The 15,326-nt window shown below is 39.5% G+C and overlaps 1 protein-coding gene across 1 annotated transcript in view; it reads right to left on the reverse strand.

Moving 5' to 3' along the window:
* Window positions 1-430: 430 nt before the first annotated feature.
* The window catches only part of LOC147706311 (uncharacterized), a 93,823-nt gene continuing 78,927 nt past the window's right edge, over window positions 431-15,326 (reverse strand). The window contains exons 3-6 of the mRNA XM_086929603.1: window positions 12,278-12,313; window positions 5,638-6,075; window positions 2,206-2,421; window positions 431-765 (exon numbers count right to left, since the gene is read on the reverse strand). Of these exons, the coding sequence (XP_086785729.1) occupies window positions 481-765; window positions 2,206-2,421; window positions 5,638-6,075; window positions 12,278-12,313 (975 nt within the window). The 3' untranslated portion in view covers window positions 431-480. The remainder of the gene's footprint in view (window positions 766-2,205; window positions 2,422-5,637; window positions 6,076-12,277; window positions 12,314-15,326) is intronic.

Genomic DNA, 15,326 nt, shown 5'->3' on the forward strand with positions numbered 1-15,326 from the left:
AGTTGTGCTGTGTTAGTGTTCAACTATTACCACCACAGCATAACTCATCCCAACAACAGTTGCACTTCTCCCAACAACCTACTTTGTGATGTCCACCAATGGAACACGCATCAATACCACCTTAACATTCGGCCCCCCACAGTAACATTGCTCAACAACACAGCATAACTCTGCAGCAGCACAGGCGTATTTAGCTCAACAGTCTCATTCATACCTAATACTGTAGTGCGTGGAAGCTACAAAGTATGTGTATTTTGTATATGTTTTTGTAATGTCAAATGGATTGGCTGAATGTTGTATGTGGGTGTGACTATGTTGTATAAATTGAGTGTCTTAGTTATAATTTGCCTTTCGTATAGAAAAAATGACCATAGAAGTTGTAAAATTTGTATTACACACTTTTTTATTTTGTAAAAAAAATCACAAATATTTATTGTTTAACTTTGTACAAAAAAAAGATATCCTGGCAACATGCAAAATTTAGTCAGAAAATATTTCATCGTCTTTTTCTTTCAAAATCTTTATGATTTGCCCATTACAAAAGACAACTTCAAAAGTTTGTGGCAAAAAATGGACAAGGGCATCTCCGATGTTGTCAACTTCCTCATCTAACATAAACCATTTAATTAAGATCTCGTTTTCGATGGGCATGGATTGCAATTCGTCTGTGTTTGTCACTTTTATTGTGATAATACTGGTTTGCTCAGTAGAGCTTTCAACGCCATAAATTAGAATGTCCATCTTTTCCTCTGGTGGGGCTGTTACCTGTTGAGATAAAATACAAGCAACAATTATTTTTTAAATTTGTATACTTTATTTTTTGTGTAAGGCCTATAGTGGTTGAAAGGGACAGAGTTGTTGAAAGGGACACATTGGGTGAAATGGACTGAGTAGGTGAAAGGGTCCCAGTTGTTGATAGGGTTTGAGTGGGTGATAGGTCGAGAGTGGGTGATAGGTGGTGGTAATATTTTTTTTGTGTGGTTGTAGTGTGATAGTGTGTTGAGGGTGAGTGAGGGTGAGATGTTAAGGGTGAGTGAGGGTGAGGCGTTGAGGGTGAGTGAGATTGAGGGTGAGTCAGTGTTTGAGGATGAGTGAGAGTGAGGGTAAGTAAGGGGCTGATGGGGAGGTGTTGAGCGTGATTGAAGTGGTGTTGTGGTGGTAAGTTTTTGTGTGTGGTTGTAGTGTGATAGTGTGTTGAGGGTGAGTGAGTATGAGTGTGAGTGAGAGGGAGAGTGAGTGAGAATGAGGGGGAGGTGTTGAGGGTGAGTGAGGATGAGTGAGGGTGAGGAGTTGAGGGTGAGTGAGGGTGAGGGGCTGAGGGTGAGCGAGGTGTTGAGGGTGAGGTGTTGAATGTGATTGAGGATGAGTGAGAGTGATGGTGAGTGATGTGTTGAGATTGACTGAGGGTGAGGCGTTGAGGGTGAGTGAGAGTGAGGTGTTGAGGCTGAGGGTGAGAAGCTGAGTGTGAGGGTGAGTGTGGGTGAGGCGTTGAAGGTGAGTGAGGGTGAGGTGTTGAGGGTGATTGAGGATGAGTGAGAGTGAGGAGTTAAGGGTGAGGTGTTTAGGGTGAGTGAAGTGTTGCTGTGGTGGTAAGTGTTTTTTTGTAGTTGTAGTGTGATAGTGTGTTGACGGTAAGTGAGGGTAAATGAGGGTGATGTTGTGAGGGTGAGTGAGTATGAGAGTGGTGTTGAGTGTGAGATGTTGAAGGTGATTGATGATGATTGAGATTGAGGGTGGGTGAGGAGTTAAGGGTGAGGTGTTTAGGGTGAATGAAGTGTTGCTGTGGTGGTAAGTATTTGTTTGTTGTTGTAGTGTGATAGTGTGTTGACGGTGAGTGAGGGTGAATGAGCGCGAGGATTTGAGGGTGAGTGAGTATGAGGGTGAGGTGTTGATGGTGAGTTGTTGAGGGTGAGTGAGTATGAGAGTGGGTGATAAGTCTAGAGTGGGTGATAAGTCTAGATTGGGTGATAGGCCTAGAGTGTGTGAAAGAGCCAGAGTTGTTGAAAGGTCCCGAGTGGATGAAAGCTCCCGAGTGGGTGAAAGCTCCCGAGTGGGTCAAAGGTCCCAAGTGGCTGAAATGTCCCGAGTGGGTAAAATGTCCAGAGTGGGTGGAAGGGGCAGAGTTGTTGAAAGGGCAAGACTGGGTGAAATTCCAAGAGTGGCTGAAAAGAGATAATTGCAAAATGTTTGGTTTGTTGTGCTTACCTCCATTTTGCTATGGCGCGTTGTATTCAATATTTTTTGGCAATTGAATTCATGTACAGTGACATGAGTCAGGGTCACATATTTCCCAAGATGTATTTTAAATAGTGACGCTTCTCTCCACAGTGTCACTTTTATATCATCAGTTGCATCTTTTATTGTAATGGATTTGAGTGGGGTATCTTGCCCATTGATAAACACCGTTTTTGCGTCCTCTTCCTACACAAAAAGAAAGCATTCTATTAAATAGTGATAGTAAAAACAGATATTACTAGTGCATTGTATGAAAGGCTATATAATGTATCATATTTAACGTCCCAAATGAACGTCCTTTCTAAAAGATTGAATTGTTTATTGTAAAAAATGGCCTTGTAGATCGTACTTGTTTTTGTAGTATACACCAAAGCACTGCTATCTTTGAAGAGTGTATAATTCAAAATTTTTCCAGTTAGTTATTGAAGTTACTAAAGGTGTAATGTGTGTGTAAGTGAACTATGCATTTTTTAAGTAGACATGATGACATGAGTGAGGGTGATGGTGAGTTATTGAGTGTGAGGTGTTGAGTGTGAGGAGTTGATGGGGAGTGAGGGTGAGTGAGGATGAGGTGTTACGTGAGGGTGAGGTTGAATGTAAGTGAGGGTGAGTGAGGGTGAGGGTGAGAGGGTGAGGGTGAGAGATTGAAGGTGAGTGAGGGTGAGAAGTTGAGGGTGAGTAACGATGAGCGTGAGTGTGACTGAGGCTGAGTGAGTGTTATTTCGGGTGAGGAGTTGAGTGTGAGAGTGAGTGAGTGTTGAGGGTGAGAGATTGTGGGTGATTGATGTTGAGAAGTTGATGGTGAGTAAGGATGAGGGTGAGTGTGGGTGAGAAAGGGTGAGTTATTGGGTGAGGGTGAGGTGTTGAGGGTGAGTGAGGGGGAGGGTGAGGCTGAGGCTGAGGTGTTGAGTGAGAGTGAGGTTGACTGAGGAGTTGAGGGAGAAGTGTTAAGTTTTTGAGGGGGAGGTGTTAATGGCTAGTGAGGGTGAGTGAGGGTGAGTAGTTTAGTGTGATTGAGGGTGAGTGAGGCGTTGAGGCTGAGGTGTTAAGGGTGAGGTGTTGAGGGTGAGTCAGGGTGACGTTTTGAGAATGAGTGAGGGTGACTAAGGGTGAGTCATTGAGGTAAAGACAGTGTTTTTTTAGTTCTATTCCTAAACAAAAACTAAGCATTGTATAACATATTTACTGTCAAAATACATCTTACTATTGCGTTGTATGAATGGCCATATAATGTATTATATTTAGCGACCCAAATGAACATCCTTCCTAAATGATAGCAATATTTTTTGAAAAAACTGGCTTTGTAGAGAGTACTTGTATTTGTAGTATACCGGAAAGTGCTGCCATATTATAGTTTTCAAAAGGCGTGTTTTTTGTTTAATTGTTAATTAACTTACTAAATGTGTGCTGTGTGTGTAAGGCAAGTATGCATTTTTTTAGTAGACCTGATGACATGAGTGAGGGTGTGGGTGAGGGTGAGTGATTGAGGGTGAGGTGTTGAGGGTTAGGGTGAGTGAGGGTGGGGTTGAGGGTGAGTGAGGACGAGGTGTTACATGAGGGTGAGTGTGAGTGAGGCAGAGTTAGGGTGAGGGGTTGAGGGTGAGTGAGAGTGAGGGAGTGTTGAGGGTGAAAGATTGAGTGTGAGAAGTTGAGGGTGAGTAAGGATGAGTGTGAGTGTGGGTGAGTGAGGGTGATTGATTGAGTGAGGGTGAGGTGTTGATGTTGAGGCTGAGGTGTTGAGGTGTTGAGTGAGAGTGAGGGTGACTGAGGAGTTGAGTGAGAAGTGTTGACTTTTTGAGGGGGAGGTGTTGAGGGCGAGTGAGGGTGATTGAGTGAGAGGTGTTGAGGGTGATTGAGGGTGAGTGAGATTAAGGCTGAGTGAGGCATTAAGGGTGAATTGTTGAGGGTGAGGTGTTGAGGGTGAGTGAGGGTGAGGTGTTGAGAGTTATTGAGGGTGAGAAGTTGAGGGTGAGTAAGGATGAGGCTGAGTGAGGGTGAGTGATTGATGTTGAGTGTGAGGCTGAGGTGTTGAGGTGTTGAGTGAGAGTGAGTGAGTATTTGAGGGAGAAGGGTAGAGTTTTAGAGTGGGAGGTGTGGAGGGCTAGTGAGGGTGATTGAGGGTGAGTGAGGAGGAGGTGTTGTGGGTGATCTCGGGTGAGTGAGATTGAGGTTGAGTGAGGCATTAAGATCAAATAGTTGAGGGTGAGGTGTTGAGGGAGAGTGAGGGTTGGGTGGTGCGGCTGAGTGATGTTGACTGACGGTGAGGCATTGATGTAAAGACAGTATTTGCGTACTTTTGGTAAACCCAAAAAGAACAATTCTACAAAATAGTGACAGTAAAAACACATAGTAGTAGTGCGTTGTATGACTGGTAATATAATGTATTATATTCCACGACCCAAATGAACATACTTTCTACCATAGTGCATTTTTGTTTTAGTAAAAATTGGCTTTGTGGAGAGTACTTGAATTTGTACTATACCCCAAAGCACTGGCCTATTATATTTCTCAAAACTATTACTTTATACATAGTGTGAAAGAGTGTCTAATGCAAGCTTTTTTGAGGTTGTTAGTGAAGTTCCTAAGGGCCCGATGTAGGTAAATCCCATTTTTGTATGTAGGTACCAACATCTGGATTCATTACAGAATCCTTAACAAATCTTTAATTACCGAATCGGTAAATACCGAATAGGTAATGCCCATTCATTCCTATGGGCTTTGAAGCCCATAGGAATGATTAGGCCTTACCGATTCGGTATTTACAGAATCTGTAATTAAAGAATTATGAAGGGTGCAGGGGGTGTCACTTTGACACCCTCTGGCACCCCCAAAAAAGGCACAGGTGCCATGTGGCAAGCATACCTGCCCTAAGGGCAGGTCTGCCTGTCACATGCCATAGGTATTTTACCCTGGATTTGTATTCCATGGTAAAATACCGATCGTGTAAGCCATGTGCAGAAGATAAATTGCATACCTACATTACATTTCAGTTAATTTTATTGAATCTGTAAAAGTACCGATTCGGTAATTAAACAGATTTGCTAAAGTTACCTAAAATGTGCCCCTACATCTCAATAGCCCTTTACCGATCTGAAACGGCCCAAAATCGGTATTTTTGGCCGATTGGGATCGCTAAAGGGCTACCTACATCGTGCCCCTAAATGTGTAATTTGTGTGTAAGCCAACTATGCATTTTTTTAGTAGACATGATGACATGTTTGTGTTCATACTTCTGGCACATATTGTCCCTGAAACAGTCATCAGACTATTTAGACTTGCAATTTCGAAAAAGCAAAAATACATAAGATATGTCATTTTCAATACTAATAAGTCCAACTTTTCCACTGCAAGACAATAGTTTTTTTTTAGTTGACATGATAACTTGTTTGTGTTCATACTTACGGCAATTATTGTCCCTGAAACGGTCATCAGGCTTTTTAAACTTGCCCGTTTTATTTCCTTGATGGGAGAAGCCGATGGTGCAGGCGGATGCAAAATGTTGTTTGCTTGTTGGATCAGGCCCTCCTCGATTGTCATTGCGGGAAATTTGGTTACTTTAGTTTGTTTTGTAATTAAAATTGTTTTGTTTTTGAGAATAAAGTTTCGTATCAGTAGTCCACAGTTTATTTTCGTTTGCTCATATAAATTTTCTTGGTAACAAGTACATTTAATTGTTCCAGTTTTATCTGCTAAAGCCAAATGGAATAATATTTTCTGCTCTTGTTTAGCATTTTTGTATGTAGTTTTCCCTGAGCAGCTGATGACATTAACTCTTATTGGTTTCTGGTATGGTTTGTTGTCATCAGTATTAATGTTCATTATTTCTTCAATAGACATCATCTGAAATAGAAAATGTGATATAACATGTTAAATACAAACCCATATTGGTTTATGATCACTGTAATAGCATTCTAAAGTACCATAGTTGTGTAGTTGGTCATTTGTATATATATGATCTAAAATGGATTGGTAGTTAGTTGTGTAACTGTTAATGAGTTGTTGACATTGTAATTTTGTTTCAAAGAATCCAAGTAATTGCTTGCTGTTTGCATTTGTTTGAGATACATCCACATTGAAATCCCCTATAATAATCAATTTGTGCGTGGGGTAAAAATCCGTAATATTTGTGATGAAATCAAAAAGAGAAGTTATACTTTTTAGGGGTGGTTTGTATAAAATAATAATAAGGTAATCTGTGTCATCAATCTGTAGAGTAAAATGTAAAATGTCTATCCCTTCAAGTGTCTCATAAATAGGCAATATAAATAAATCTTTTTTGTAGTACATAATCATTCCATGGTTTGTGTTGTATGTATGAAATTTATCAAATATAATGTGATGATATTGTTCTATCGTGAAATCATTAGCTGTAGCATTTCTTGTAGTGTTGATCTCAGTTAAGCAAATAATGTCTGCTTGTAATATATTCCTATCCGCTACCATAGATGAAAAATTTTTCTGTAGTGATCTTATATTGTGTGCAATGATATTGAAATGTGCACTGTATGTATGTAACTGTGGGATATGTATTTCAAGTGGCATTTCTGTCCTTAATCTGTGCATTTCCTCATTAACTTGTGGATGTACTACAATTTTACGTTCATCAAAATTGTGTACATAGACATTTTGTATTGATTTTGCCCTGCTAATAGCAACATAATGCAAATGATGAATCTTGCTGTTATTAAAGTGTATATAAAGTGGTTCGAGAGTTGCACCTTGTGTGCGATGTATAGTGCGTGCTGATGCTTGGCGTAAAGGAAATTGCTTCCGTATAATGGTAATAAATTTCTTAGTGTATTGGAAATGTCTAGCAATAGCATGTATTGGTGTCCATGTATTTTGTATTTGTGAATGAAATAAGTGTTTATATTGTTGTCTGGTTGTTTGTCCTATAGTGGGATTGTCAAATAACAACCAAACAATAATAGGTGTATTGTTAATCAATTCTACTAATTGTACAACACCAGTTGCGCCATTTGTTAAACCATCATTGACATCCACATTGCAACTTAAATCATAACGAAGTTGTAAGGCAATGTGTAATGTATGTGAAAGGCCCATTGTTTTCTGTGGATCTTTGGGCAGTTGCTTAAGAATCGTTTTTTTCACACTTTCAGACAAATCAGAACTAACAGTATCGCTTGCTACTGTTATGTAGACAGGATAATCTTTGCAATGTTGTTCTAAAACCTTTTTGTTAATTTCATTAACTTCTAGATTAGTTGACATGATATATGGAATTGTTTCTAATAAAGTCTCATCAGGTTGTATTTCCCTTTGCTTAATTTGTGAAATATCTTCTTCAGTATGCTTGCCTTCTCTCAATCTGTTTAGTAATTCAGCAAATTGTAGATCTTCTTTTTGGCGCATAATTTTTGTTAATTCAAAAATTTTTAAATGTTCTTTCCATAAGTTAGCACTTAAAGGACCATACATTTGTGTAGAATCCTGAAAAATGTATCTGTCAAATACAGGTTTTAATTGGTAAAAATCACCAATGGCTAAAATAGAAATTCCTCCAAATGGTTCATTAGATGATTTAATTTCTTGAAGCCTGTTATGTATAAAATTCAACATATTGTGTCCTACCATTGAAATTTCATCAATAATAACAACTCTAACATGCATCATTTCCATTTGTAGAGCAGTTCTATGTTCATGACTCAGTTGTTTATAAGTCAAACTTTGCGACACAGGTATTTTGAAAGTGCTATGCAGTGTTTTGCCATTAATATTATGGGCAGCCTTTCCTGTTGGAGCAGTAAGTAAGATATAAACATTATCAGGATTTTCACCGGCCTTAGTGTTATAGTAGCGTAGTAAAGTTTGATATAGTGCAGATATTACAAAACTTTTCCCAACACCAGCCCCTCCAGTGCAAAAAGTATAGCATGGAGTGCTAGTAGTTTTAAACCAATGCAAGTGATGGTAAACAAATTTAAGTTGTTCTTCCGTTAAGTTTTGCATAAGTTGTTGGTATTTTTCATTGGGCAAAATAACGTTAGTTGAGCTTTGTTCTTCAGTTGTAGTTCTAATTCCTAAATCTAGAGCCAAATCATATCTATTATTATGTTCTGGATTTTTGTCTTCTGTCTGTATATTCACAGTTGGTGATAGAGGAGGTGAAATTACATTTTCATGAGACTGTTCATGAATAATGTTTGTAAGTTCGCCATGCTGTTTGTTATAGATTTTTAGTTGTGTGTCAACAAATGTTTTAACTTCCAGATACCTATCATAGTAAGTTTCCTTGTTGATTAGTATTTTTTCTTCTTCCCTCCATGGATAGTGCAACATTAAGATTTCTCTATAATACTCTTCTGGTTCATTATTTTTGCTAAATCTGCAAAAGCGTATTATTTTCCCTTGTCTGCGCTTATTTAAAGCATAATCATAATTATGTTTCTGTTGTTGTTTATTTCCGTCACTACATTCTATTTCTAATTCTTCCTCATCTGAGCTGTAAAAGTTTTGTTCTGCTAGTAAATCTTCGCAATCATTTATTTCTTTCCCATGTGTTTTTTTCTTCACATAGTTGAAATTAGCCGCATAGTCTGCTAAAGTGCACATCTCTAATGATTGTGGCCTTTTGCAGTACTTAATAATAATATTTTCACATCGAATGTCAGTTGAATTTTCGGGCAAGTTATTAATAGTTTCGATATCACGCATTAAATAAGTTCTTTTCTCTGGACGGCTAGTATTAATAAATACAAATGATCGTGAGCTTTTCCGTAATGGTATTTGAAGAATTAGATATGCTGCTTCTTGAGCACTAATTTCTGTGCAGTTGAGGAATTTGTTCCCTATGTGTTTAAGTTGATCTTTGATATTACTATTGCTTGTTACCTCTTTAGCAGCTTGCGCTAGAAGTTTGCTAATTCCTCTTTGCGATTTACTGATATATGAGATAATATAGACTGCACAAGCATAAGGGTCTAGTATAAACTGCAAGTCTATGTTTGCTCGCCAAGCTTCTAAAAGAGTACTATTGTAGTTATTGATGAAGCATTCGGCTGGTGTTCTTTTTAAAAAAATAGTTGTTTTTTGTAAGCTAGTTTGTATAGAAGTAATATATTCTTTATCATCCATTTTAATGAAGTCCAAAAATTCCTCAAAAGAAAGTGTATTAAAAGTAGTATTATTCATAGCTTCATGTATTATTTTCATATTATCTTGCCATTGGTTATTTGTCTCCTCCAGTGTTAATGGCTCTAATATGAGCGTTCTTGACATTGGATATTTGGGATATTGATATTTGCATGTCCGTTGCTGTTTACGTCTGCAATTTTTGGTGTGACCATGCCTTTGTAGATTTATTAACGGTTGTAAAACAGGGTTCTCAGACTTCTGACAAGTGATATATTTGTCAATAAAGCTATTGACTTCTTCCACTGGTGAAACACCATATAATGGTGCTTTGTTTACCCAGAGTAATGCATGTATATGTGGAGAACCTCTTTGTTGGAATTCGACTCTGTAAAAGTAGTCTACTATTTCCCCAATTGGATTAGTGCCATTCAGCAAAACACAATTAAAGAATTTCCTAACTTGATAGTCAAACTGTCTTGCACATGTTATTGGATCTTCTTGTATTAATTTACTTTTAGTTTCCCAAGACATGTTTAAGAATTCTTCCTCTGTACATTCCTTTAAGTTTCTAACTCTCAATAGTATATTTATTAAATGGTGCCATTTTGTTTCTGCAGCAGATAATGTCAAAAAGAAAGTGGGAATGCCAAGTTGCCTTATCATAGCAAAAATATCTTTTTTGCAACCTTCCCAATATGGAGGTGAACTGCGTATAGTTTTTAATATTTTGTACCCCTCATTAAACTGTAAAACATTGGCAATATTACATTTAATGTCTTTAGCAGTTATTTTATTGCCATCTGTAAAATGTTTTCTGACGGAAATGTTGATTTTACCATGGATCTGCTTAATATGTAATTTCTTCAGTTTAAAAAAGACATTAGTAATAGATTTAGCGACTCTTCTATCATAACTCCTTAACTCTGCTTGGCAAATAGTACTATAATGTACCGGTATTTGTCTTTCCTTATTGTTAGGCCTTCGTTCACCACAAAAAATAGTAGGGAAAGCCAAAAACTCTGAATCTTTATCCTCATATAAACCTCTTGGCGTGTTATGTTCAGCTGGAGCGAAACTTAACACATTCAGCGAATTACTAGTAATAGTTTCATTTGTTAACATAGTATCCAAATTCCCAGCTTCTATGTTGTCAGAACTATCAGATGAATTGTTTGTCTCAGAAGTCTCATTGTGAGATTCTATTTCTGGAGGTATATACTCCCAGTCAGGGTTAATGGTAACACCATATTCATTAAACATTGTACTATTTTTAGCTAGCCATGTAGCTGCCTTTTTTACAGTATTTGGTCTAATATTCTCATAATGTGTATATGATTTATAGATTAATTTCCTTTTTAATTTCACTGGGATTGTCATGGCGTCATTAATTTGCCTTGGTAAAATGGTAACAGTTGTCATAACATCTGCAGGTACATTAACTACTGCACCTGATAATGATTTTTGAAAACCGCGTGGCAGACTCCGAATTTGTAAGAATGGTATCCTAGGTGAAACTAATCTTTCTTCTAAATCATATAATTCTAATTCAACTGGTACATTTGGGAAGCCCATGCCATTTACAATTGAACATGGTGGTATTTTGTTTTTTCTAATGTAATAATAGCAAGTCTTACAAATAAAATTTGTTTTCTTGTTACTAATGTTACACTTGTTGAAAATTTCGGATTGGCTAACACTGCGTATATTTTGCAACGTTTGTTTATGCCACAGTTGATTGCAAAGAGTACAAATGTACTCTGGCCCATGCAATATTTCCCGGTGGAATTTGCGAATGATTGTATGGATTTGTTTACCTCGTTTCTGTCTTTGGGCCTGCGTGAAGATGGGTATGTTATTATCAGTAGCACTTAGTTGACTGTTGGTAATATCTTCTTCAGCTGTATTAACTTTTTTACTTTGTACAACTGTAGTTGGACATGTACTTGAATCCCTTTTTCTTTTCCGAGACTGTTTATTTGTTCCCTGGATAGCTTTACTATTACCTGGTAATTGTGCTAAATGATTGCTATTGCTATTCCCTCCCTTACTTGTATTCTGTAAATGATCAGAAGACCTTGATGTTGATGTTATCGTCTGATTAGGAGTACATTCAGTAGTATGTACCCAAATTTTTCTTTCTTGCGGCAGGTGACTATTTTTTTTGTGCACAGTAAGTGCTTTTGTAAAGGATTTCCTTTGAATGACTTTTATATCTATTGGTGTTAATTCAAATTGGACACATTGCTCAGCCTGATGTGTAAAGTTATATGCTAGTTTCATAACATATTGAATTAGCCCTTCAAACGAATTAAATGCAATTGTAACACATGTTCCGTTTGAATGAGGCATGCCTTCATGGTCCCTACTATGTGAATCAAATACAAAGTATGATTGCATATGTTTGAAAATAGCTATTACATAAACATTCATACAAAGTAGAACACCACAGTGCTTATTAATAGTAACATTTAATGCTGTGCTAATATCTGGGTAGGCTTTATCAAAACGTTTAAGGACATCACCGTAGTAAGCATTCTGTAGCAAAAGTGAATATATCTCTTGATTGTGGTCTATATACCTTGGCAGGTCATCTGGATGCATAAGTGTTTCTTTGTTAATAGAATGCATTTGGAGATATAAAGCGTCCCCACGGTCCATTATATAATGCAGATCATTAGAGTTCCAAGTAGTTACTGGCTTGCATAAATTGTGCAAGACAGCAAAAGCACTATTTGGTAAGCATTGCTTACCTTGTGATTTGCTATTAAATTTGCTATTCCCTTGATGGTAACTTGCTTTCAAGCATTTCTGCATCTTATAAGTTATACTGAAATGTTGTTATCAACAAATGTAAATTAAGAAGGTTTGTGAACTAACAAATTTTTTAGGGGACTGTAAGGTATGAACTTTTAACAAATTTTAAACTAAGTGGCAAAGTAGTATTTACCTTAACTTCTGTTTCTTTTGTTGTTGTTTTAATAATCTGAAAGGAGAAAAGAAAAATTTTGTTTAGAATACATTTTTTCGAATTTTTGCCATAAAGGCCACATTAGCAGGTAATTAGTCTTTTAAAGACCTGTTAAGAGCTCTAGTGCTGCTGTGAGTGTATGTGCCACGGCTGGCACACAGGCAGGGATGAGATGATAGAGGGAGAGAGAGGGAGTGGGAGGAAAAGGGGGACAGAGAGAGAGTGAGTGAGTGCGTGAAAAGTTAATACTGAGAGACGTTAAAAAATGTGTGTGTGTGTTATGTGTTGCATTGAATCAGAGAATGGATGAGGTGTGAGGAAAGGAAAGGGAGTGAGAGGGAGAGTGATAGGAAGGGAGACGGGGATGGAGGGAGGGAGAGAGAGGGAGAGGGAGACAGAGGGATTAAGAAAGTTAGAGTGAGAAAGAGGAAGGCAAGAGAGAGGGAGGGGGAGCTAGAAAAGGAGAGAGAGGGTGAGTGTGGATGAGGGGTTGAGGGTGAATGAGGATGAAATGTTGAGGGTGTGAGTGTGAGGGTGAGGTGTTGAGTGTTGTTGAGGTGAGGTGGTGAGGGTGAGGGTGAGTGAGGGGGAGGGGATGAGGGTGAGTGAGGGTGAGTGGTATTGAGGATGAGTGAGGGTGAGAGTGAGGGTGACTGTTTGATGGTGAGTAATGGTGAGGGTGAGTGAGGATGACATGTTGAGGGTGAGTGAGCATGAGGGTGAGTGAGCATGAGGGTGAGTGAGCATGAGGGTGAGTGAGCATGAGGGTGAGTGAGGATGGTGTGAGTGAGTGTGAGTGAGGGTGAGGGGTTGAGGGTGAGTGAAGGTAGGTTAGGCTTAGAGATTGAGGGTGAGTGATGGTGAGAACCTGAGGGTGAGTAAGGATGAGGGTGAGTGTGGGTGAGTGGGAATGAGGTGTTGTGGGTGAGTGAGGTGTTGAGGGTGAGTGAGGTGTTGAGGGTGAGTGAGGCTGAGGTGTTGAAGTGTTGAGTGAGAGTGAGAGTGAGGGTGAGTGAGGAGTTGAAGGAGAAGTGTTGAGGGTGTGTGTGTGAGGTGTTGAGGGCTAGTGAGGGTGGGTGAAGTGTTGAGGATGAGTGAGGGTGAGTGAAATTAAGGGTGAGTGAAATTGAGGGTGAGTGAGGTGTTGAGGGTGAGTGAGAGTGAGGTGTTGAGTGAGAGGTTGAGTGAGTGTGAGTGAGGGTGAGGGATTGAGTGAGGGTGACTGAGGGTGACTGAGGGTGAGTGAAGGTAAGTGAAGGTAAGTGAGGGTGAGTGAGGATGAGCGTGATGGTGGATGAGGGTGAGTAAGAGTGAGTGAGGCTGAGGGTGAGGGAGGGTGAGGTAGAGCGAGGCATTGATGTTGAGTGTTGGTGAGGTATTAAGGGTGAGTGAAGGTGAGTGAGAATGAGGGTGAGTGCGGGTGAGGGTGAGGCGTTGAGGGTGAGTGAGGGTGAGGGTGAGAAAGGGAGAGGCGTTGAGGGTGAGTGAGGGTGAGCTGTTAAAGGTGACTGAGGGTGATGCGTTGAGGGTAAGTGAGGGTGAGGTGTTGAGTGTGAGTGAGGGAGAGGGTGAGGCGTTGCGGGTAAGTGAGGGTGAGTGTGTGTGTGTGGCTTCAAAAAGTAAAGACACCCTTAAAGTAGTGTCGTTATTTGTATTCGGAAAATAGTTTAGAATTGCTGAGGATGTGGGACTTGAATGTGTCTGTTGTTAGTTTTAAAAGCTGGAATTGTTGTTGGGGATGGAGAGGGAGTGAGTGTGTGCGTGAAGAGTTAATAGTGCGAGACGTACCGAAAAATGTGTGTGTGTGTCATCGTGTAACTTAGATTACTTCCTATATTGCATTGAATATGAAAATGAATGCGGTGTGCGTGTAATATTGAAAGTGTATACAGTTAGTGTGCAAGTAATGTAGAAAGATAGAGAGGGTAGTAAATGGGAGACAAATGGAGAGTTATGTACAAAGACAGAGAGGAAGGGAAAGTTAGGGAAAGGAAGGGAAATGGAGGGAGAGGAAAAGAAAGGGAGTGAGATGCAGGGTGATAGGGAGGGAGACGGAGAGGGAGGGAGAGAGGAGGAAGAAAAAAGGGGGAGTGAGACAGAGGGAGGAACACAGTTAGAGTGAAACAGAGGAACACAGGAGAGAGGGAGGGGGAGCTATAGAGAGGGAGAGAGAGCTATAGAGATGTAGGGAGACCGAAAGAGAAAGAGAGCTAGAAAATTATGTGTATGCCGGGAGGGCTCAGTGCACGAAGCCTTCGGCTGCAGGGTCCTGTGATTAACCTCATGGTCAGTTTAATGTTGTTGCTGTCGCCCCGACCCTTAACAACTAACCCTGCCCCCACCGATGCGGTCCTTGGACACAAAGTAAACAGTACATTTTTCACCTGCTTGAAAGATTGTGAGTAGCCATGTAATAGAGGGTGTGTGCGAAAGTCCCTTTGATAGTGGATTGTGTGTATGAAAAATTTGTTGTGGTGTGGCGAAGTGTTGCGAACGGATTATGACTGTACTATTCCCCCTAATGTTCCAATGTGCCTGTGACTAGTGTAGTAAGTGTAAGGTCCATTATTTTTTGGGTAGGCAGCTAATCCTGGATAATGTGTTATTGGATGTGTGCTTGTGAAAATGTAATACTAGTCGTTGTACGAGTGGCTGTTTCTGTGTGTCAGCTTGTAACTTGGATTACTAACTGTGCAAGGAAATGTACGAATGAATGCATTGTGCGTAAATGTTGTAAACTGTTGCCTGTTTACGTGCTAATTAATGTGCAATTAGAAGTTCTGACTGAAAGTTTGGTGCTGTAGTGGCGAAGTGCTATGATGTTACATTGCGTAGGAGTTGCACGTGTTGTATAAGGGTGGCAGTCAGTGTTTTGCCTAATGTGACAGGCTGTGTGTGATTAGTGTAAGATTCAGTGTTTTGCCTAATGTGACAGGGTGTGTGTGATTAGTGTACTATAGAGAGGGAGGGAGACGAAGAGAGAAAGAGAGCGAGAAAATTATGTCTATGCCGGGAGGGCTCAGTGCAC

The sequence above is a fragment of the Lissotriton vulgaris genome, chromosome 7 (genome assembly GCF_964263255.1).
Source record: "Lissotriton vulgaris chromosome 7, aLisVul1.2, whole genome shotgun sequence".
Taxonomy (NCBI): Eukaryota; Metazoa; Chordata; class Amphibia; order Caudata; family Salamandridae; genus Lissotriton; species Lissotriton vulgaris.